Below are 23,769 nucleotides of genomic sequence, written 5' to 3'. Positions count from 1 at the left end.
CCATCCCTATTGATGAACTTGTAAGATCTCTTCAATCTTATGAGTTGGATCTACCCAAAACTACCAAATCCAAATCAATGGCTCTTAAGTCAGTTGATGATGTTAAAGGTGGTGGATTTGATGATGAGCTCTCTGCTACAGAGATTGCTTACCTTGCAAAGAACTTTAGAAACTTTCTCAGGAATAGTAACAGAAAGGTAAGAGGCACGAACACTGCTGAACCTAGAAATTTTAGGAAGCATGATCCCACTAAGGTTAACAATAACGATAAACCTAGAGAAAAAGCAGGTCAAACTTCTAATAATTCTTTGGGTTCTCAGTGTTTTGGATGTCAAGGATATGGACACATGAAATCTAAATGTCCTACCTATTTGAAGTCAAAGGGTAAGACTATGGCTGTAACCCTTAGTGATGGTGAAGTTTCTAATAATGAGTCTGATTGTGATGAAAATGGAAACTTCATTGCTTTCACCGCTACTGCTGTAGTCGATGAGAGCATATCTGTTGAAGAGAACCCTTCTGATAGGGAACTCTCTGAAGAAGCAGATCTTCAAGAGACCTATAATAAACTTTGCAAAATTGCTGCAAATGATGCTATGAATGTTGAACTTCGCCTGAAGAAAATTGAATCTCTTGAGCTTGATAAGAAGAATTTACTTGTAAAACTGTTTGATGCTAATGATCTTTTGAACAACGTGAAAACTGAGAATATGTTTTTGCTTGATAAAGTTACATCTTTGAAACTTGATTTATCTGTTTCTAGATCTGCTAGTTCTAAACTTGATCAAATGTTAAGTGTTCAAAAGTCTCCTTCTGACAAATCTGGTTTAGGTTATGTTGAAAGCATCTCTGTGTCTGCTCCCCATTCCATAAATTTTGTTCCTTCATCTTCTTCTGAACCTTCTGTAAGTGAGATTGTGAGTGAAACTGTCAAACCCCCTGTGAGTGAGGTTGTCAAACCCATAGAAGTTTCACCATCTAGGAAGATTAGGGTTGATCTGAAAGAGTCTAAGTCTAAGAAGCCTACCCTATCTAAGGACAAGACACATGATAAGCGTGCATGGGTTTGTCACTTTTGTGGAAAGTCTGGACACATACGTCCAAACTGTTACAAGTTGCAAGCTACAAAGAGAGCAAACAAACTAAGAGTTGGTAATCCTGGAGTTGGTAATCATTCCCATGTGAATAAGAACTCCAATGCTCATGGTGTATCTAAAAGATTTTGGATGCAAAAGACTCGAACTAACTGAGTCTTTCTGACATAGTCCTTGTGCTTCATTGCTCTACCCTTTGTGACCATGGTTCTTTGGTTTTGTTTTTTTTGTTTTGTCTTCTAGGATTTGCATTGCATAACATTCATGCATTTCATTCTAGGTGTTTTTTTTATAAATAAAAAATAAAAATAAAAAAAAGGAAGAAAAAGGAAGCAAATTGTGTTTTGTACGATTCTTCTTGATTTTTGAGAACAAGGTTGGTCAATTATTGCACTTTCCTAGTTGAAGCCTTATAGTGCATGTTGTGTGGGAAAGATATTTATGGTTTTTGATTACTCTGTCTTAATCTTGAAGTCAAATGTTTTTGACTATCGGACTTGAACTTTTAGAGAAAGGCATTAATAATCATCTCACCACTGTTCACTAGCCAATCATGAACACCTTAGTGCATATCATAAGGTTTTGTGCTCGAGAAAGTGTAGCACATGTACAAAAAAAAAAACATAAGGTGAAGCCTCGGTTTAAAATTGCTTAATACTTAAAATTGGTGTGTTCTATTAGGCTTGATACCAAAATCACATGACTTAAAATTGGTGTGTATATTATGAGGCAAAAATTCAAGAAACTTACATGATTGCAAGCTTATGATCTAGGAGATGTGGGAGTTATATGATGTAACTTTTTAGGTGATAATCTCTTTTAAATTATTTGTGATGAATTTTGTAGATTTTGTGATTGACTGCTATTCACATATCACCTCACATGTATTTCAAGCTTTTGCTAGTTGCACACACTACACAAGTTACTCTTTGCTAAATATTGTACATGTTATTGTGTGTGTTTATGGTCTGACCAACCAAGTTTTGCAAATACTTTGAATTTTGTGCAAAATCAATTTGATGCTTGAAAATTTATGGAGAATGCAAGAAATTTTGATTTTGGGAATTTTGGGCTTAAATTCTTGTTTTTGAAAATCACATCATCACATACTTATGCATTTTGTTCTTCAATTTCAATGCTTTGAGTTGATTCTGAATTTTTTTCAAAAACTGTGATTTTTCCTCAAATTTAGTGAGCCTTTGCCCATTTCGATCAATCCATTCTATTTTTCGATCGATCGAAATTTTTAAAAATTGTTTTGTTAAAGTCTCTGTCTGTTTCGATCGATCGAGGCTGTTTTTCGATCGATCGAAACTCGTAAATCAATTTTTTTTTAAACTCAGATTGGACTTTTTCAAAGTAAATTTTTCAAACTTTCCTCTCTCTCTCCGATTTGGCACGACTCCACTGAGGATTTTTTGTCGTTTTCGACCAAATTTTTTGCAAGGTTTTTGTCTCCCAAGGCCGGTAAGACTCTTATACCCTTCCTTTTGCATTTATTTTCATGATTTCATGCATAAACTCATGCATTTTAAGGGAATTTTCGGAACTTTTCACTATTGGGATTTTTGTTGAATCAATCCTTTATTTTTGAAATTGATCATTGGGTTTTGCTTCTATATTGTTATAGTCATGATATATGTTGGTTAATTTGATCAATTTGGGGCTTTGTGAAAAATTGAAATTCTAGGGTTTGTAATTGTTCTGAATTGGGGATTTTGTTCAAATTTGGCTAAATTGATAAAATTGGCTTGTTGATTTGATGTAATTGGTCATCATTTTCTGAAATCTATCTTGGATGATGATCAATTAGTCAAATTCTTTCAAATTGATCAAGTGGGTTTTCAAAATTTTAGGGTTTTTGTGTTAAAAACTCTATGCTCAAGCCAATTTTGTGGATTTGAACTTATTTGAACTTAATTGCACTGCATTAGGACATGCATCATGCCATTTAAATTTTTCATGCATCATATAGATTTTTGTTCTATATTTTTTTGTGCTAACTTGCAGTCTGCCCTTGGTATTTTTTTGTTGTTTTTGTTCCTTTTGTTTTTGTGTTTTGGTCCTTATCCTAGCACCATGCCTAGGAAAACTAGAGCCCATAGGACCCCTTCCACTTCCTCTGAGTCTCCCTCTAGGAGTGAGGTGTTTAGGAATGATAGAAGCTGAGAAGCCTTTGAGACTTTGAACAGTAAGCGTAAGATTTGGGCTGAGTGTGCTGTGGTTTTAGATGAGATTGATCCGGACATTAGGGCCAACTTTGAGTCTAGAGGTTGGTTGGCTCTCTTAGAGATAGATCATCCATCCTCGACCGCCCTGATTAGAGAGTTCTTCTCGAACCTCTCTTGCCACGTCTATGATTCCAACACTCTTGTTAGGAGTTGGATACGAGGTGTTAAGTTCACCATTACCCCTCGGGTAGTGGCTGAGGCTCTTAGGGTTCCAGTTGTTCGGGAGCTTGACTATCCCTATGATGAGTCACCCTCCTTAGATGTTGTCATGTCATACATCACTGCGTCATCTATCCAGTGGGGTTCTAATCCTTGGATCACGTCCGCTGAGCTTATCGAGACTGCCTATCTTTTCTTTAGGATAGCGTGTCATTCGTTGTGGCCTATTTCTCATTTCCGCACCATCCCTCTAGAGCGATGTGTGTTTTTATATGCGTTTGTTTCTGGTGCGTCGATCAGTTTCCCTCATCTGTTCCTTCGCTCTTTGAACGAGATTCATAGGAGTTCTGCCATAGGGCATGCGCTTATTCATCTTATTTTCATTCATAGGATTTTGCTATTTTTGAGTCTAGATGGTTTCCCGTCTGGTGAGCCTGTTCATGTCGTTGCTCCCATAGGTGCCTCATTTCTTAGACAGAGCGCTGCTCACTTGAGAGTTGCTCCTTCGCGTCCTCAAGGTGCGTCATCTAGTGTTGTTCCCCATCCTCCCTCTTCTACAGGTGTTGATACTACTGAGACGTCGGGTGTTGCTGCTGCTGATGCTGATGTTCCTCCACCGACTACTTCGGATGATTCAAACATTTGACGTACGTTGAATCATGTCTTGACCATTCAAGCGACTCATGGACAGATTTTGGTGGACGTGCTCATTGAGATCCGTGCCTTCCATGCGGAGTTGGCACAGTTTAGACGCTCTTCCACTCCACCTCCCTTTTGATGATGGTTTTTTTTTTGCCCTTTAGCATTCCGTCACAAAAAGGGGGAGTAAATTGTAGAGTTTTTATTTTCAGGGGGAGAGTATTTTGTTGGTTGGAGCTTGTGGAGTTTAGATTGTATCTAGGTGCTTCACATTGTATTTTATCTTTTTAGCTCTTGCCATGTTTTTGATGGGATATTCATGTTAGGGGGAGTGTTGTTTTTTTTTTTGTTACCTTATATGTTTCTTGTTTCAAACTGTTTATTGATTTATATTTATGAGTTATTCATTGATATATGTCTTTATTGTGTGTTGTTTGAAATCAAGAATTTAATTTGTTTACTTGTATTTTTTCCACACATGCGGTTATGCATTTTGTTTAGTGTTTCAGGAAATATAAAAGTTGATTTAATTGAGCTGCTGTCTACACTTCCAACTGATGCATAGTAGTTAGGATTGAATTTGTTTTATGAGCATTATTTTTTGTAAAGGGCTTTTATTTTGTAAACTTTGAGCTTCTAGTTGTGTTTTGTCACAGATTGCCAAAGGGGGAGTTTGTTAGGTTCTAAAAACTTAGGTATTTATGTATTTAGAACTCTAATGTGTATTGTTGGCAAACCATGATCAAAACAATGTGTTTAGAAGTGTTTTAGTCTTGCTCAAAGTTATACGTTTTATGTAAAGTTGGAATCAAGCTAATGCAGAAAGCATTATGCATTTCGGCCTAGCTTGATCGATCGAAGCTCGGGCATAATGTTTTTTTTTTTGCAGATTTCCAACTCATCCCTAGTTGTTTAAAACATTTTAGGTTTTTCTAATTTGTTCTAAGTATAAAAGGCAAACCCTAGCCACATTTTAGTGTTGCTCATATTGCGGTTTGTGTAAATCTCTTGTAAGATCTAGAGGGGCTTTCCTTTACACAAACTTAGGGTTTTTAAGGAGGAGATATTATCTACACCTTGATGATCAACTCGGCTACTGCCATTGAAGTTTAAAGAAAACACAAGTGGGTGTGCTTGTATCTGGTGGTGAACACAAGAAAGAAGGAGTCCGTGGATTTGGAGCTTGCACATGGTCGTATCAGTAAGTTCTACTGGTTGGTAGCAATAAGAAGTCAAGCGTGGGGGCTTATAAGTCTTATTGTCTGAACTTCGATTCTTTCAAGATAGTGGATTCAAGTTTATCTTAAGGATAGCTAAGTCAAATCCTCCCCAGGTTTTTACCGGTTTGGTTTCCTGGGTGATCATATCTTGTGTTATTTATCTTTCCGCTGCTTTGCATGATATGATCTTTGTGATTGTGATAACCTAGATTTGTTAAATTGGACTAAGTAACAACTTGCCTAATTACCTAGGTTAAATCAATTGTGTTTTAAGGGGTTTAAAAACCATCATTTTATATTGTAATATAATGTATAATTTGTTTTCTAAAATTTGTTGAAGAAAATTTATTCTCCCTAAAATTTAAACATTTTCTATTCAATCTAATTAGGTCTACTTCCATCCAATTTGGTCGAGCCACTCATCAATTTCGGTTCCCTTCAGTCCATTTTAGACTAATTGGGTCTTATATTGATTCTTTTTGTAGGTTGCATTTTCAAATTTAGCTTAAAAATTCTTCTTCTTTTTTTCCTTAATTTTTGAGTTGAAAAGTATGAAATTTTATTATATTTGGGCTGAAGTCTTTATTTTTGAGTTAAAAATACAAAGAAAATAGACATTAGAAATTATAAATATGAGCCCTAAAAATGCAATAAAAATGATAAATATTCACAAGTCTTATTCAATCCACATTGGTTCTATTCGGTCCAACTTGGTCCTATTTGGTCTATACGGTCCTATTTAGTCCATTCAGTCCACTAAAATTCTATTCGGTCCATTCGGTCTTCTTCAGTCCACTTTGGTCCTATTATGTCCAGTCAGTCTGCATTGGCTCTATTCGATCCTCATTAGTCCTATTTTGTCCACTTCGAACCATTCTGTCCATCTTGGTCCTATTCAGTCCACTTTGGTCTTATTCGTTTCACATTAGTCTTATTCGATCCATTCTTTCCACTTTGGTCCAACTCAGTCCTATTCGAGCCATTTAGTCCATTTTGTCCACTTTTGTTCTACTTGGTCCACATTGGTTCTAATCAGTCCATTATGTCCACTTCAGTCCTATTTAGTCCACATTGGTCCTATTCGGTCCATTCCATCTACTTTGGTCCTAATCTATCCATTTGTTCTTATTCGGTCTACTTTGGTCCTATTTCGTCCCATTAGGTCCTATTCGGTCACCTTTGATCCATTTGATCCACCTTGTTCCTATTCAATCATATTTTATTCATTCAGTCCACTTTGTTCCAATTCGGTCCATTCGAACTACTTCAATCCATTTTGATCCACTTCGATTCATTTTTGTGCACTTACATAATGGGAAAAGATATGTTTAGGTTGAAAGCACCTATTCTAAATCCAAATTTATCAAAAATATATATATCACAAAACTCGTAATATCTAAAATGTTAAACATAGTATTTATTGTTGTTACGTTTTTGTTCAGCCACATTAATGTAGCATTTCAATCCACTTCGATACAACTAAGTTTAAGTGAAAGTCTTTTTAAAAATAAAGGTTATGAATATACAAATGTAATCTTTAGAGTTGTTATACATTTGTTTTAATGTCATTATTTTTAAATGAATTGCACGAGGTTAATTATACATTTAAGATATATATATATATATATATATATATGTATGTATGTATGTATATATGTACGTATGTATAATTTTTATTTAAATAAATTATTCAAATTATTCATTCTCTTGAAAGATATTATCATGATAATCAAAACTCATATCAAACTTATATTGAATATGTATAATTTATTCTCTAAATTTTATTATAGGTAATGTAGGGGTGAAATTCCCAAAACTAACAGTGGGCCTGGGGACCCACACGAAGCCTAACCATGACCCAACGGGGAATAGGGGCCCAAATGACTTCTGGCCCAACCCTGTTGAGCCTGGTTCGTTCTAGAAGACGTCTAAGGAGGAATGCCTCCTCGAACACGCAAATATGGGCCCAATCAGCGTCCCCTCCACAGTGAAGAACCCATCCAGGCGAACGTGGGTAGGAGGGTGAACCTCACGCAGCAGAAAAGACGAAAATGTAAGACATCAGGGAGAAGCCACAACTGCCGCATTAAATGCAAGAAAGCTACCTTTTCAGCCGCATTAATGTGGAGAAGACAGGCAAACAGTGTTACATTGGCCAGTGCAACTCACAGAAGGATAAGGGAGAGGTCCGATGGGACAGGCACTCAAGTGAAGGTCCAGATGGCTAACAAGTGTAAGGTTCTTATCAATTCAAGGAGGCTATATAAGAGAAGGAGATCCCCATGAAGAGGGGATCGGGGAATTAAGAAAAAAGAGAGAGAGAAAGGTGAAAGAACTCTATAGTCTGTAAATAGAGCAAGAGGTGCACTTATACGTCTCCTCGGACCGATATCCTATTAAATGTAAATGGAATATTCTCACATTCAACATGTTGCATGGCGTACATCTAACTGACGTTCACTTCGTCTAGTCCTAGCTCTGTAACCCACTCTCTACAAATTCATTGTCTGAGGGACTTTTGGGCCAGAACCACTTACTTGCTGGGTCTGGGCCCCAAAAACCGCCCCTACAATTGGCGCCGTCTGTGGGGAGAACTTGTGCCTCGACAAGTGAAACAATAAGAGATGGAAGGATCAGGTCCGCGCCAAACCGGACGTGCAGAATCTCAATGGCAGGACAACTTTTTAAATCTCGAACGAGGGAAGGACCAAGATAATCAACGAGAGGGCAGTGTGAACACCTCTCACACGAGTAAAAGCCGCTCAAAAGGGAAAGATCATGTATCCCATAAGCAGAACGAGCAAAAGGCTCTACAGCAAGAGATTAATGATTTGAAGAAGAAGCTGCGTCGAGCGCAGCGAAAACGTCCTTCACCTGGCTCGGACACCAGCAGTGATAAGGATGGCGAATACAGGCGAAGGTCAAAAACCCCTCCGAGCGAGACTTTTTCCTATGAGGAAGAGCGGCCTCGCAAACGCGGCCACAAAAACCCGTCTTACCAAGGCCTGGCCAATGATGCCATGAGCAAGGCCCTGGATTGCATCTCCCAGTCGCCATTCACACGTAGAATAGAGAGGGCAGCGCTTCCTCGACGGTTCAATCAATCGAAGTTTGCCATATACAATGGTCGGACTGACCCAGTGGAGCATGTAAGTCAATTCAACCAGAGGATGGCCGTCCACTCCAGGGATGAGGCGCTAATGTGTAAGGTGTTTCCATCCAGCTTGGGACCCATGGCGATGAGATGGTTTGATGCCCTCCAACCGAATTCCATAGATTCCTTTAAACAGCTGACGCAGGCTTTTGGTTCCCGCTTCATCACCAGCACTAGAGTCCCTCGGCCCCTCGATTCCCTCTTATCCTTATCCATGCGGGAAGGAGAAACGCTGAAGGCCTACTCGGACAGATACTAGGAAATGTACAATGAGATAGAAGGAAATTACGATGACATCGCCATTAGTACATTCAAAAGGGGCCTGTCGACAGAGCATGGCTTAAGAAAGTCCCTCACTGGGCAGCCAGTCACCAGCGTGCGCCAACTCATGGACAGAATAGACAAGTACAAAAGGGTTGAGGAGGACTAGCAGATGGGGAAGGGTAAAGTGAAGGTTGTCCCTCAGGAGAGGAGGGACTTCAGGTCGGACCGCTTTAACAGCAGTAACAGGCCGAGAAGAGACTACGTGGAACAGTCCGGACCTACTGGGGCTTAGGCAATCCACGTTGTGTTCCGAGAACCATTGCACAAGATCTTGGAGAAGGTGAAGTGCGAACCCTTCTTTCAGTGGCCGAACAAGATGGCAGGCGACCCCTCAAAACGCAATCAGAATCTGTAATGCGCGTACCATTAGGAGCCCGGTCATACCACCGACGATTGCAGGAATCTGAAAAACCATTTGGATCAGCTTGTCCGAGAAGGAAAGTTGAGGCATCTATTGCACCGCCCTGAACAATCGAATGTCGAAACCAGACAAGGTACATTGAGGCCACCCATTGGCACAATCAATGTCATTCTTACAGCACCTGGGAGGACCGGTTCTAGTCCTTTCAGAGTAATGTCAGTGGACAGGTTCCCAACTGAGCCAGACGAAAGGGAATCCAAGAGAGCCAAAGTGAGTGCCACGCCATTGATCAGGTTCACAGAGGAAGACAAGCAAGGAACCCTTCAACCCCACGACGATGCCCTAGTCGTTACACTCAAAATAGGAGGTTATGACGTGAAAAGGGTGTTAGTTGATCAAGGCAGCGCCATGGAGGTAATGTACCCCGATTTGTATAAGGGGTTGAACTTGAAGCCAGAAGACCTGTCGCCATATAATTCCCCTCTGGTCAGCTTTGAAGGAAAGATCGTCATCCCGAAAGGCATGATTAGGCTGCCTGTACAAACAAACTCGGACGTGGTAGAGGTGAACTTCATTGTCGTAGATGCATACTCCCCCTACACAGCTATTGTGGCCCGGCCGTGGCTTCATGCACTGGGGGCTGTGTCATCAACCTTGCACCAAAAAGTGAAGTATCCGTCAGGAGGTCAAGTTAAAGAAATAATAGGGAATCAAGGAATGGCTAGGCAATGCATGGTGTCGGCAATCTCACAACGACCAAATAGAGAGCCTTCCACTTCAGCCGAGAGCGGCTTATAGCAATCAATGACCCCGGTCCAAACTGCAGGTAGTGGAGGACCGGCCATGGAGGTGAACTGTGAGGAGTTGGAGAAAGTACTTGTCGGATCAGACCCTGAGAGGTTTTTTCAGATCAGCTCGGAATTACCAGCACAGGAGAAGTCAGCGCTAGTTGATTTTCTTCGATGGAATGAGGACGTATTCGCCTGGAATCCCTATGAAGCCCCCGAGGTTGACTCAGATCTCATATGCCATCACCTTAATGTTAACCCGGCCATAACACCAAAGAAGCAACCTCCTTGGCGGCCGTCAAAAGAACATGCAGACGCCGTGAGAGAAGAGGTCGCAAAATTGAAGAAAGCTGGGGCTATCAAGGAAGTATTCTACCCCGAATGGTTAGCAAACACAGTCGTGGTAAAGAAGAAGAGCGGGAAATGGCGGGTCTGCGTAGACTTCACGGACTTAAACAAGGCCTGCCCGAAGGATCCTTTCCCAATGCCGCGGATAGACCGATTGGTAGATGCGACTGTCGGACACCCCCGAATGAGTTTTTTGGGTGCTTTCCAAGGCTACCATCAGATATCCCTGGCTGCCGAAGACCAAGAAAAAACCGCTTTTGTCACCCCAGTTGGCAACTATCATTATAAAGTGATGCCCTTTGGCCTGAAGAATGTCGGGTCGACCTATCAGAGGAGATGACTAGGATGTTTGAACAGCAGATAGGTAAAACCGTTGAAGTGTATATAGATGACATGGTAGTAAAGAGCAAATTGGTGGCCGACCACATCAGAGACCTCGGCGAAGTGTTTCGAATTCTGAGAAAGTACAAGCTACGACTGAACGCATCCAAATGTTCATTTGGGGTGGGATCAGGAAAGTTCTTGGGCTATATGGTGACCCACCGAGGAATAGAAGTTAACCCTGACCAAATAAGAGCCATTCATAGCTTACAGCCTCCTCAGAATCCCAAAGAGGTCCAGAAGCTTACCGACATGATAGCTGCTTTAAACCGTTTCATCTCCCGCTCAGTGGACAGATGCAGGCCTTTTTTCCTCCTATTGCACAAGTGGAAGGGCTTTGAGTGGACTGAAAAGTGTGCTTTAGCTTTCCAACAGCTCAAGGAATACCTCGCCCGACCACCGATCATGTCCAGTCCCGATGCCGACGAGGTGTTGTTCGTATACATCGCAGTAGCCTCTCATGCGATGAGCTTAGTGCTAATCCGAGAAGACAACGGCACGCAGCAGCCCATGTATTACGTAAGCAAATCACTACAGGAGGCAGAGACCCGGTATCTCCCCCTCGTAAAAGCTATATTGGTCGTCGTACAAGTCACGCGGAAGCTCCCCCACTATTTTCAGGCACATACAGTAGTTGTGCTAACTCAACTTCCACTGAAATCAGTCCTCCGCAGTGCCGACTACACAGGTAGAATAGCTAAGTGGGGAACAATCCTGGGCGCCTTCGACATTAGATACATGCCTCGCACCGCCATAAAAGGTCAGGTCCTCGCCGATCTAGTAGCTGAACTTGCGGAGCCCACCCTAGAAGGGATGGAAAAGTCGGGGTCACCAAGTGCTGATGGGAAACTGGTCAGCACGGTCTCTCAGCATGAGCACAATAGGTGGAGAGCACACATCGATGGTGCAACAAACCAAAGGGGCTCGGGGGTGGGGCTCGTTCTAGTCTCTCCCGAAGGGATAACCATAGAAAAGTCGTTGAGGCTCGGATTCTCGGCCACGAATAACGAAGCCGAGTATGAGGCACTGTTGGAGGGGATGTCGATGATCCGGAAATTGGGTGGAAGATGCGCAAGCATATTCTCAGATTCAAGACTCATTGTGGGACAAGTAAATGGGGAATTGGAGGCGAAGGATGAAAGAATGCAAGGGTACCTTACTCGGGCTCAACACCTGCAGACCCATTTCGATGACTTCCGTTTAACGCATATACCTAGGAGTGGGAACACCCATGCTGATTCTCTCGCAACACTGGCCACCTCCTCAGCTCAGCTCCTTCCGCGGGTTATTTTAGTTGAAGATCTCTGCCGCCCAACAACAGAGGAGGCCAACGGTATTTGGGTACACAACATCGGGGCAGGACGTAGCTGGATGGACCCACTGGTGCTGTTCTTAAAGCACGACACCCTATCGGACGATAAGGTTAAGGCTAACAAAATCAGAAGGAAAGCTTCTCGATTCTAGTTGTCCGAGGACTCCAAACTTTACAAACGCTCGTTCTTAGGGCCATACTTGCTGTGTGTGCACCCAAGGGCTACAGAACTCATCCTGGAGGAGTTACATTAAGGGATTTGTGGAAGCCATACGGGGGGCAGGTCCCTCTCCCACAGGGCCATGACGCTGGGTTACTGGTGGCCGAGCATGCATAAAGAGGCTCTGGAATATGTGAAGAAGTGCGACCAATGCCAAAGGTTCGCCCCGAACATACATCAGCCGGGCGGAGAACTTAACCCGTTGTCCAGCCCTTGGCCATTCGTACAATGGGGCCTAAACATACTAGGGCCGTTCCCCAAAGCGACTGGGAACAAGAAATTTCTTCTCGTCGGCACCAATTACTGCACAAAGTGGGTCGAAGCTGAGGCGCTGGCAAACATCAGGGACGTCGATGTCAAGAAATTTGTCTGGAAAAATATTATCACTAGGTTCGGGACCCCGCACACCCTGATCTCGAACAACGGCCTCCAATTTGACAGCAAAGCCTTTAGAGAATACTGCAATGAGCTGGGAATTATCAACCGATACTCCACACCGGCCTACCCACAGGGTAATGGACAGGTGGAGGCCATCAACAAAACCATAGTGAATGGACTGAAGAAAAGGTTGGACGACGCAAAAGGGAGGTGGGTTGAAGAGATAGCCCACGTCTTGTGGACATACCGCACCACGCCTCGCAGGTCCACGGGAGAAACCCCCTTTTCATTGACCTACGGAGCCGAGGCTGTCATCCCACTGGAGATAAACTTCCCAACCCAACCCCATTGCTAATAACAACCTTCTGGAAAAAAGCCTGGATCTCCTCGAAGAAAAAAGGGAAAGTGCGATGGTTCACCTAGCCTATTATCAACAAAAGCTCAAACAGGGCTACGACGCCAAGGTGAAGTCAAGGCCCTTGACGCCCGAGGATCTAGTGCTGAGGAAAGTCCTAGGCACCGCGTGGAACCCTGCATGGGGAAGCTTGGACCAAACTGGGAGAGCCCATACCGTATCACTTCTGTAGCCGGCATTGGGGCATACTTTTTGGAAGACTTGGACGAATATGTAGTACCACGTCCATGGAATGTAAATAACCTGAAAAGGTACTGTTATTAATGAAAGACACCATACTTGACGCAGTGTTACTATACAGCTATTTGGGTTAAGTGTTAAACAGAACCCAAGTCCTACATGGCTCCTCGGACCACAGACTTGGGGGAAATTAACCTCGCAACGACCTTCACTAAGTGTTAAATAGAACCCAAGTCCTGCATGGCTCCTCGGACCACAGACTTGGGGGAAATTAACCACGAAGCGATTTTCACTAAGTGTTAAACAGAACTCAAGTCCTGCATGGCTCCTCGGACCACAGACTTGGGGGAAATTAACCTCACAACGATTTTCACTAAGTATTAAACAGAACCCAAGTCCTGCATGGCTCCTCGGACCACAGACTTGGGGGAAATTAACCATAAAGCGATTTTCACTAAGTGTTAAACAGAACCCAAGTCCTGCATGGCTCCTCGGACCACAGACTTGGGGGAAATTAACCTCGCAACGACTTTTACTAAGTGTTAAACAGAACCCAAGTCCTGTATGGCTCCTCGGACCACAGACTTGGGGGAAATTAACCTCGCAACGACTTTCACTAAGTGTTAAACAGAACTCAAGTCCTGCATGGCTCCTCGGACCACAGACTTGGGGGAAATTAACCTCGCAACGACTTTCACAAAGTGTTAAACAGAACCCAAGTCCTGCATGGCTCCTCGGACCACAGACTTGGGGGAAATTAACCTCGCAACGACCTTCACTAAGTGTTAAATAGAACCCAAGTCTTGTCTGGCTCCTCGGACCACAGACTTGGGGGAAAATTAGCCTCACAGCAATTCTGTCTAAATTATTGACTATCATTCTTTACACATTCATTCATTCACGCTTGGTTTTCAGCAGTTAATGGCAGAATAAACATCCATTTATGATAAAAACAGAAGAGAAAGTAAAACAACAAGAATAAAAGGAAACGACACCATTCATTAAAATCCCCAAAAGCGATCCTTTTACAACCCTTAAACAGAACAAAATATGAAAAGTCTAACAAGAAAAATCCTACACTACTTTCCTAAATCTGATCCCTGAGCAGGCCCGGGCTGGTCATCTGCTGGCTGTGGCCCCGAAATAGTCTCCTTAGCCTGTGCAACAACCTCCCTGATTGAAAGACTGTCCTCGGGCAACTTGTCCTTCACGGCCGGCTGCGCATCCTCAGCTTCAGGCATAGCAGAGTCCGAGGCTAGAGCCTTCGTTGGGAGAGGCTCTTCAGTCACGGCCTCATCGAGGATCTCACGAACTTCCTCAGGAAAAAAGATATTCTCAGCTTTCCTAAGATCGGAATCCGCTGGGACTGCTGCCCGATCCAAGGCTACACCCCAAGATAGGGTAATGTATTCCCTGCATACAGTAGCCACCTCCTCGGCCAGCCTAACCTCAGTATCCTTGACCCCGCGTTCATAAGAGGCTGCCACTGCCTTCTCGGCCGCCTCCCTGGCCAAGCGGGCCTCCCCCTTAACCTTTGCAAGCTCGGCCTTGAGATCTGAAACCGCCTGCTTCTCTGTCCTAAGATTTTCCTCGGACTGGCGGAGCTGTAGGCGCAGATCCTCAGCCTGCTTAGTGGCATTTTTAAGGCCGCCTTCCGCGCTGTCCCGCCCCTTCTTTGCCTCCTTTACTTCATGGCTCAGGCTATCGTTTTCCTTCTTGAGGTCGTCAGTAGCCCTCTCGGCAATACGGCAAGACTGAGCCTCATTATGAAGGTCCTCACGTGCCTTTTTGGCCCACTCCTCAGCAACGAAGATTTTCTGAGTAACCTGCTTCAGAAAAATAAGAGCTTAATCAAAGAGAATGGTGAATAAATGGATGCGTAACAAGAGAACGAGATAGTAAAAGCTTTTGCTTACCATCGCCATGTCCCTCTTCAACGACATGAAGAGTTCTGGTTGCTGAGTATCCCGAAGCCCCTTCATGTCACGAGGCAAAAGAAGAGGCTGCTGCAGGGCCTCAGCCAAAAACGACGCCTCCCGTCGCTGGGATTCCCACAAGGTTGCATCCCAAGAAATTGGAGCGCCGTCTAGTTCGAGCCGCGGCGACCATATTCCTTGTTCCCTCCGAATAGCCGCCTCGTCTCGGCTATCAATGGACTTGGTCCTCTTCTCTTTGGGCTCCTTGGTCTCTTTGCCCTTCTTCTGAGGTTTGGTTTTTTCTTGGCCAACCTCACCCTCCTCCAACTCCCCCACAGGCCTTTTTCGCCTTAAATTGGGCATAGGCTGCAATGCCGCATCCGACGGGAAAGGAGGAGGAGGAGGAGCCTTGGAGGACGGCTGCTCCTTCGGGACGTCCTTGGAGGACTGCCCTTTGTTCCTATTGGAGAGGAGGCCCCTGAGGCCAGACCTTTGTCTCAGGTCCATTCCTTCTTCTTCAAGCTCTTGGCTGGTACCAACTTGTGCGGTTACTAAACCCAGGTCAGGGGCTGCCGAGGCGCGGTCTAGATCTGAATCAGAATCCGAGAGCTCTACTATCCTGGCCGACACCTCTCCCTCCTCGGCAAAGCGAAACTGGTCTATCTGATCCTCCAAAGACGAGTACGAGGAACCGGCTTCTTCCGTTGGGATAACTACTACGGGAAAGGCACGCTGGGCAGGCAGCAGGACGGGGGGTAAATATCTCGAAGCAAGAAAGTCTGGTACGGAGACGTCTATCCGTGCCAATCGCGGACTACCTGCCCTAATTGCTTGGCCGGGCTCCACTAGAGCACGAGTAAGGGCCACGTAGTCCAAAATCAGAGGCGCAGATCGCAATTGCCCGTCTGTACTCACGTAAATCTCAGACCTTAGGAGGAAATTGAGTGCCTGGACGTTGACCAAACTAAGCCGAGGAGTCGTATGCTTCTTGTTTGCAAGATCCGAAGAAAGGGATATGTTAGTCTGAGGAGGCAAACAAGTAAAGTCAGAATCGAAATAATAAAAGAAAAAAGGGAAAAGATCAAAACTAAGATCCTTTCCGAGGGATCTAACTCTCTGGTGCCCCACCTAGTTCTCCTGCCTTGACTGGGCAGTGAAGACCGTCGTGCCACCGTCTGGAGACGATCAAAAGGTCGTCCTTCAAGCCTTTGTTGGACTTGGGAAGGCAGGATATCAACCTCACCTCATCGGACCTGGACTTCAAGTAATATAAGTCACCGAGGCTGTGCAGTTCATATAAATAAACCACGTCATGCCATGTAAGGCCGAGGTTCATCTGATTCTTCAAGACCTCTATGCACCCCAGGATCCGAAACATATTCGCGACGCATTGGTGAGGGGCCAACCTATGACAAATAATCCCTAGTTATCCTCCCCATAGGGATGGTCTTTCCTCCTTCCACAAAGGCTATCACTGAAATGGCGACCTCCCCCGTTTTCCTCTTGATTATGACCTCCTCCAGAGGACAATACTCTAGACCTACCTCCGGCGGAATACGGTATTTGGCCCTGAAGCCCTCTATACCGGCCGGGGAATTTACCAATTTGTCAAGTTTACCCATCCCCCTAATCCTAGGTGACACGAAGATGATTTATTTAAGGAGTAATGCCGGAAAAAGGCAATGGAGAAGGAACGTACACTTACGAGTGAGGAATTTGCAGGAAATCTTCAAGGGGACGACTGCGAGGGCTTGAACGCTTTAAAAGGGAGAGTGCGAGAGTGCTCTGAGTGCTTGTCCAAAAATGAGAAGGGAATGCCTTTTGAAAATCTTATGTATCCAGGAGAAGCCGGACAGACATGCTCCCGCCTAGGGAAACGGAAATTATCCCAATCGTTGATCTAGCGTCCAACCGTCAGATCAAAATATATAAAACCGCTAAAATCAATAATTAGCGCCGCATGGGTCATCAACCACCCCCGTCATAAATGAGGCACGTGAGAAGCATACTTCCGCGCAAGTGAAGCAAGGACCCACAGTAGATAATCCTATGAATGTCAAAATCCCGCCCTTCCTCCTCGGACAAGAAAGAAGGAGCCAGAATTTTGAGGGGCTATTGTAGGGGTGAAATTCCCAAAACTAACAATGGGCCTGGGGACCCACACGAAGCCTAACCATGACCCAACGGGGAATAGGGGCCCAAATGACTTCTGGCCCAACCCTGTTGAGCCTGGTTCGTTCTAGAAGACGTCCAAGGAGGAATGCCTCCTCGAACACGCAAATATGGGCCCAATGAGCGTCCCCTCCACAGTGAAGAACCCATCCAGGCGAACGTGGGTAGGAGGGTGAGCCTCACGCAGCAGGAAAGAGGAAAATGTAAGACATCAGGGAGAAGCCATAACTACTGCATTAAATGCAAGAAAGCTACATTTTCAGCCGCATTAATGTGGAGAAGACAGGCGAACAGTATTACATTGGCTAGTGCAACTCACAAAAGGATAAGGGAGATGTCCGATGGGATAGGCACTCAAGTGAAGGTCCAGATGGCTAACAAGTGTAAGGTTCTTATCAATTCAAGGAGGCTATATAAGAGGAGGAGATCCCCATGAAGAGGGGATCAGGGAATTAAGAAAAAAAAAAGAGAGAAAGGTGAAAGAACTCTATAGTCTATAAATAGAGCAAGAGGTGCACTTATACGTCTCCTCAGACCGATATCCTATTAAACGTAAATGGAATATTCTCACGTTCAACATGTTGCATGACGTACATCTAACTGACGTTCACTTTGTCTAGTCCTAGCTCTTTAACCCACTCTCTACAAATTCATTGTCTGGGGGACTTTTGGGCCAGAACCACTTACTTGCTGGGCCTGGGCCCCAAAAACCGCCCCTACAGGTAATTTGATCTTCTTAAAAATTAAACAATTTCAAAAAGTAATTTCCATCATTCTATTTTTACAAATATGTCATTTTATAATTCTAATGTTTTTTTATTGATATTATTCTTTTTTGAAATATTCTATATTTTTCTAACTATTTTTATTATGCATTATATATTCTTAATTTCTTGCTTTCCCCAGTGTCAATAAGTGCTCTATAAACAAAAAGAAATGTTAACCCAATTTCAGTCTTAGCAAAGAGACGCAACATTTACTCATAAAAATATTTCAAACTAAGCAAAGAGAGAGAGGACTTTTGTGAAAGTCTTGAAGGAGTGGTACAAATTAGTTCTTTTTTTTATATATATAGGTACAAATTAGTTCTTGATATTACAACTTTTCCAAAATTTCCAATGATTGAAGCAGTATTAATTACTTGAAAAAGAGCTTATTTAATTTTTTTTTTTTTTTTTTTTTATAATTCTAATATATTCTAGTTTCTTTTGGCAATCCAAATATTTGCTGATTTGGAACACTGACCAAATATGCTTTCTTCTGAAAGGCCACCATGTACGGCTCTGTTCACAGAAATGTGGCAGTTATGTGGTAAAAAATTGTTTTAGGTAGAGGGAAAAATTTATACTATAGTTTCTTTTGACTTATAGAGCACTTATTGGCATTGGGAAAAGCAAGAAATGATGTAAAGCTTCAGTCTTGTTAATAAAACCAGGGTAATCTTTAACAGCACTATCAAAAAAAGAAACCATCATCAAACCATCCCTTCCAGCATCAAACATAGAAGCAAATAGGTATTCAGGGTTTTATTAACTTGATAATCCTATGGAATTTTGTGTTCAACTTGTACCAAATACTTTTTAGTTTGATTTTGGCTTTAATTACCAAAAAGAGTTACTTTAATACCTTATAAATTATAATAACCTAACTAGATAATGGACTAAAACCAAAGTGCACCACCCGTGCCCCAAAAATAATATTCTTATGAGATTTTCTGCTTGAAAACTTTAAAAAAGTTTCAATGATCTCTATCCATTTAAGTTAACCCTGATGAGATCTTCTTATACCTACCAGTTCAATTTATTGACTGTCCGTATTCAATGTTGAGATTGTACTTTAACTATCCAATATGCAATAAAATATTTGACAAGTAATTTATTTAATTTGGGTCAAGTATAGGTCTAATGTCCAATAGTATTGGATTTATTGAGACGATGACATGTGCCCACTTTTGAACACGTGTCACCATCTAACCGGGTCCAGTGCACTGGATGCACTGGACCTAAACCAAGTCCATTTAATTTTTAGATGAAAAACCATCAAAGTTGGCTCCTTGCACCAAGGAATCCGTTTAACGGAACCAAATCGTTCTTTGTGATAATTTTTTTTATTAGGAGCCTCTTTTGTATTTCTGGAAATTAATATTTGTTTCTTAATACTATATATATAGAGAGAGAGAGAGAGAGTATGGTTGGTCTTATCTATACTATCAAAAATACCCTCATTAGTGAAGGGTAAATTCTCTTAGAATAGGGTCATAAATGTCATATAACAAATTTTATATTGAATTCAAAAAGAGAACTTCTAAAATTTAGAATTTTTTTTTCCTTGGCGTTCATCTTTTTATTCCCTAAAATTTATCCTTTTTTATTCATTTTTCATCCAAATTAAAGTAAAACATACCCAATTTAAAATTTTTTTTAAAAAAAAAAAAAAAAAAAAAAAAAAAAAAAAAAAAAACTAAGAAAACTCCTAAAATTTTGCCATCTTTCCCATCACTTTCATCTTATTTTTCCTGCCTAAACTTTTCTCTATATCACTACACCCCTTTCAAACACACGTTCAAAAAATAATTTATGCTTTCTGCTTAATTATCTCTAAAGTTTATCATTATTATTTATTTAAAAATTAAAAAATATATTTTCAAATTATAATAAATGTGCCTTCAAAGAGTCTGAGCACGCAAGAGGCTAGTAAAGTTATAATAGTCTTGAAAAACTCTTTCTTTAATTTAATGGGTAACAATCACACATTACTCCTTATGCACTATCTCACATCATTGACAATGCTCTTTATCATACGATTCACATTCTCTTCAATCTCATCTGCCGTATGAATTACTGGATTCAACATTTACGACATTTCTACAGCGAATTCTCGTGCCCAACACCTTATTCATAGTGAAAGCTACTGTTCACGCAGAGGAGGGTATTACTTTCCACACATAATAATAGCATGCACGTAAGATTTACATCCTCAATTTTGATGGCTGCCTTGGATGTCAAAAAGTAAAAGGGTTAAATTTCTAGTAAACTCTCTCTCAAGACCGTTACTTTTGTGTATGATTTATGTAGTCAAAACTAAGACTTCCTAAGTAGAATCTTAATACACAGCAAGAAACTTCATATACTTGAACCTCTCCCCTATAAAGTATCTAAGAACAATAAAGGGGACATTCACTAACGTAACTCACATCTTCAATTTGGTGAAGATCTCCCATAAATTTTAAGGAAAAGATGAGTGCTAATTCTTCAACAACTCCCATATCACCAAAAGGTATTATTACAACAAACCTTTCACAAACTCTGTGTTCTCTAATTCACATTCTTTCTATCATTTATAAAAAATTAAAAACTAGCTAGGAGTTTAGACTAATAAATTCTAGCTTCCTTATTTCTTTGTCCTTGCAGATTAGAAGGTAAGGTAGCATTAATAACTGGTGGTGCGAGTGGCATAGGTGAGAGCACTGCAAGGCTTTTTGTTCGACATGGTGCAAAGGTCCTAATAGCAGATGTCCAAGACAAGCTTAGCCACTCAGTCTACAAAGACATTGGCTCTAATTCCATCTCTTACATCCATTGTGATGTAACAAATGAATCTGATGTCGAAAAGGCCGTGGACATGGCTATCCAAGTATGGGAAGCTTGATATCATGTTCAACAATGCTGGCATTTTAGGCAACAATGGATCACAAATTTTAGAATCAGAAAATGAAGATTTCAAAAGGGTTTTAAATGTCAATGTTTTCGGTGCTTTCTTAGGTGCCAAGCATGCTACTAGGGTTATAATTCCAACGGGAAAAGGAAGCATTCTCTTCACCGCAAGCTTAGTTTCAGTAATGGCCAATGATGTTTCACATTCATACGTGGCATCAAAGTATGCTGTGGTGGGAATGGCTAAGAACTTGAGCGTGGAGTCGGGACAGTATGGAATAAGAGATAATTGGGTGTCTCCCTTTGCAGTTGGAACCCCTTTGGCAAGAAAAGGTTTAGGGATGGAGAAGAATAACCTGGAGGAAGTAGTTTCATCATGTGCAAACTTGAAGGGAGTGGCATTGGAACCTGAAGATATTGCAGAGGCAGCACTTTATTTGGGGAGTGATGAGTCTAAGTATGTGAGTGGGTTGAACCTGATTGTTGATGGGGGTTATAGTTTTATCAATTCAGTTTTCTCAAATGCTCTGAAAAGCCTTTTTTTCTTGATTTGCGTGTGTTGCAATTGTAGCCTCCATTTCTCAATTTTGTTGTTCATTTTAGGGTTACCTTAAAAGTGATATTAAAGTCAAGAAAGCATCTAATTTAGTGGCATTAGCATCAACTGTTCTCCTTTATAAAGAGAATTTGGACTAGAAAGACCCACATCATTGTTGTAACTCTCAAAAATAAAAGACTAAATAATATTTAAGATATTACATATCTTATAATTTGATGTATCAAATTCTTAAATATAAATAAAATATAATTAAATATTCATTTATGATATTATTGAAGTGATAACATCAATCATATATGATATGTCAATTGTTAAAATTTTTGTAATAAAATTGAAAGTAATTTTAATTCATTTTTTATTTTAATTCAATATTGTGTCATTGTGTAAATGCATGGCACATTGGCACATATACAATTTACACTTACATGTCAAATCTTTTAGCTATAGAAGGATTACATTTTTGTATTTGTGCACAAACTTTTGTGCGAATCCTCAAGACCATAATAATGTCAGGTTCTAAGAAATTAGGAACTAATGTATTAAAACTTCAATATGTATATGTTGGCAAACCATGATCAAAATGTTTTGTCTAGATTTAGGCTGCTCAAAGTCTGGTTATGTGTAAAGTTAGAATTGAGTAATTGCACGAAATTACTATTCAATTTTTGCAAGACTCGATCAATCGAAAATTAGAATCGTTCAATCAAAGATCGTGTAGATTATTTTTCTGCAAAATTTCCCAACTTAACCCAAGCCCATATGACGTGTAAGGTTTTATGTTTTGCTTCAAGTATAAAAAGAAAAACCTTAGCCACGTTTTAGAGGTTGTTGATATGTTGTGTGTGTGAATCTTTTGTGAGATCTAGAGGTGTTTGCCTTCATACATACTTAGGGTTATCAAGATCAAGATTGATGTCGAAAGCTAGGTGATCGCTTCAGTTGCTATTTTAAGAACTTAAAGAAAAACACAAGTGGGAGTACTTGTGGTTGCTATGGATCAAGGAAAGAAGTAGTCCATGGACTCGAAGCTGTCACGTGGTCGTGGTAGTAAGTTTTCTACTCAAGGTAACAATAGGATGCTAGTGGTCTAAATCGCTATTGTACAAACTTCAATTCTTTCATAGTGGATATATTTTATCTTGAGCATAGCTAGATTAAATCATCCCCAGGTTTTTTATCGGTTTGGTTTTCCTAGGTTATCATATCGTTGTATTCTTTATTTTCCGCATTGTTTACATGATATGATTTACTTGTGTTAACCTAGATTTGAACAATTTACCTAAGTAATCACTTGGCTAAATAACTAGTTTAAAAAACTTGTATTTTAAGGGTTCTAAAAACATACAAATAAAATGATGACAAATTAATGAGTGAAAGATGATTTAGTCTCAATATGAAATTAAGCTAAAAAGATTGTGATGCAAAGTTATGTATATAAGACTGTTAATTAAAAACAAACTTGATGAGCTCCATTTAGTCATTCATATTCCAACCATTATTTGTTCTCCAACAGCTCTTTGAGACTTACTGTATTTTGTTTGAAGATTTTTTTTTTTTTTTTTTGAGAGATTTTCAACCTATGACATCTGCTCCTAATAATAGTTCTTTATTATCAACCTATGTTTTGCTTCAAGTATAAAAAGAAAAACCTTAGCCACGTTTTAGAGGTTGTTGATATGTTGTGTGTGTGAATCTTTTGTGAGATCTAGAGGTGTTTGCCTTCATACATACTTAGGGTTATCAAGATCAAGATTGATGTCGCAAGCTAGGTGATCGCTTCAGTTGCTATTTTAAGAGCTTAAAGAAAAACACAAGTGGGAGTACTTGTGGTTGCTATGGATCAAGGAAAGAAGTAGTCCATGGACTCGAAGCTGTCACGTGGTCGTGGTAGTAAGTTTTCTACTCAAGGTAACAATAGGATGCTAGTGGTCTAAATCGCTATTGTACAAACTTCAATTCTTTCATAGTGGATATATTTTATCTTGAGGATAGCTAGATTAAATCCTCCCCAGGTTTTTTATCGGTTTGATTTTCCTGAATTATCATATCGTTGTATTCTTTATTTTCCGCATTGTTTACATGATATGATTTACTTGTGTTAACCTAGATCTGAATAATTTACCTAAGTAATCACTTGGCTAAATAACTAGGTTAAAAAACTTGTGTTTTAAGGGTTCTAAAAACATACAAATAAAATGATGACAAATTAATGAGTGAAAGATGATTTAGTCTCAATATGAAATTAAGCTAAAAAGATTGTGATGC

The 23,769-nt window shown here is 41.0% G+C and overlaps 1 protein-coding gene and 1 pseudogene across 1 annotated transcript; both read left to right on the top strand.

Annotated features, from left to right (window-relative positions):
• The first annotated feature begins 7,967 nt into the window (after window positions 1–7,967).
• LOC115952008 lies at window positions 7,968–9,980 on the top strand. The gene is made up of 2 exons (XM_031069112.1): window positions 7,968–8,492; window positions 9,192–9,980. The coding sequence occupies exons 1-2, from the start codon at window positions 7,968–7,970 to the stop codon at window positions 9,978–9,980; spliced, it is 1,314 nt and encodes a 437-aa protein (XP_030924972.1).
• Window positions 9,981–14,608: 4,628 nt separating this feature from the next.
• On the top strand, window positions 14,609–21,641 carry LOC115952007 (annotated as a pseudogene).
• The last annotated feature ends 2,128 nt before the right edge of the window (window positions 21,642–23,769 follow it).

Source organism: Quercus lobata, chromosome 7 (assembly GCF_001633185.2).
Source record: "Quercus lobata isolate SW786 chromosome 7, ValleyOak3.0 Primary Assembly, whole genome shotgun sequence".
NCBI lineage: Eukaryota > Viridiplantae > Streptophyta > Magnoliopsida > Fagales > Fagaceae > Quercus > Quercus lobata.
This window is presented reverse-complemented; position numbering and strand designations above follow the sequence as displayed.

Coding starts and splice junctions, on each gene's coding strand:
- LOC115952008 (XM_031069112.1), top strand. CDS start 7,968: ATGGAAGGATCAGGTCCGCGCCAAACCGGACGTGCAGAATCTCAATGG. Junction 8,493..9,191: donor GGACTGACCCAGTGGAGCAT/GTAAGTCAATTC, acceptor GCGTACCATTAG/GAGCCCGGTCATACCACCGA.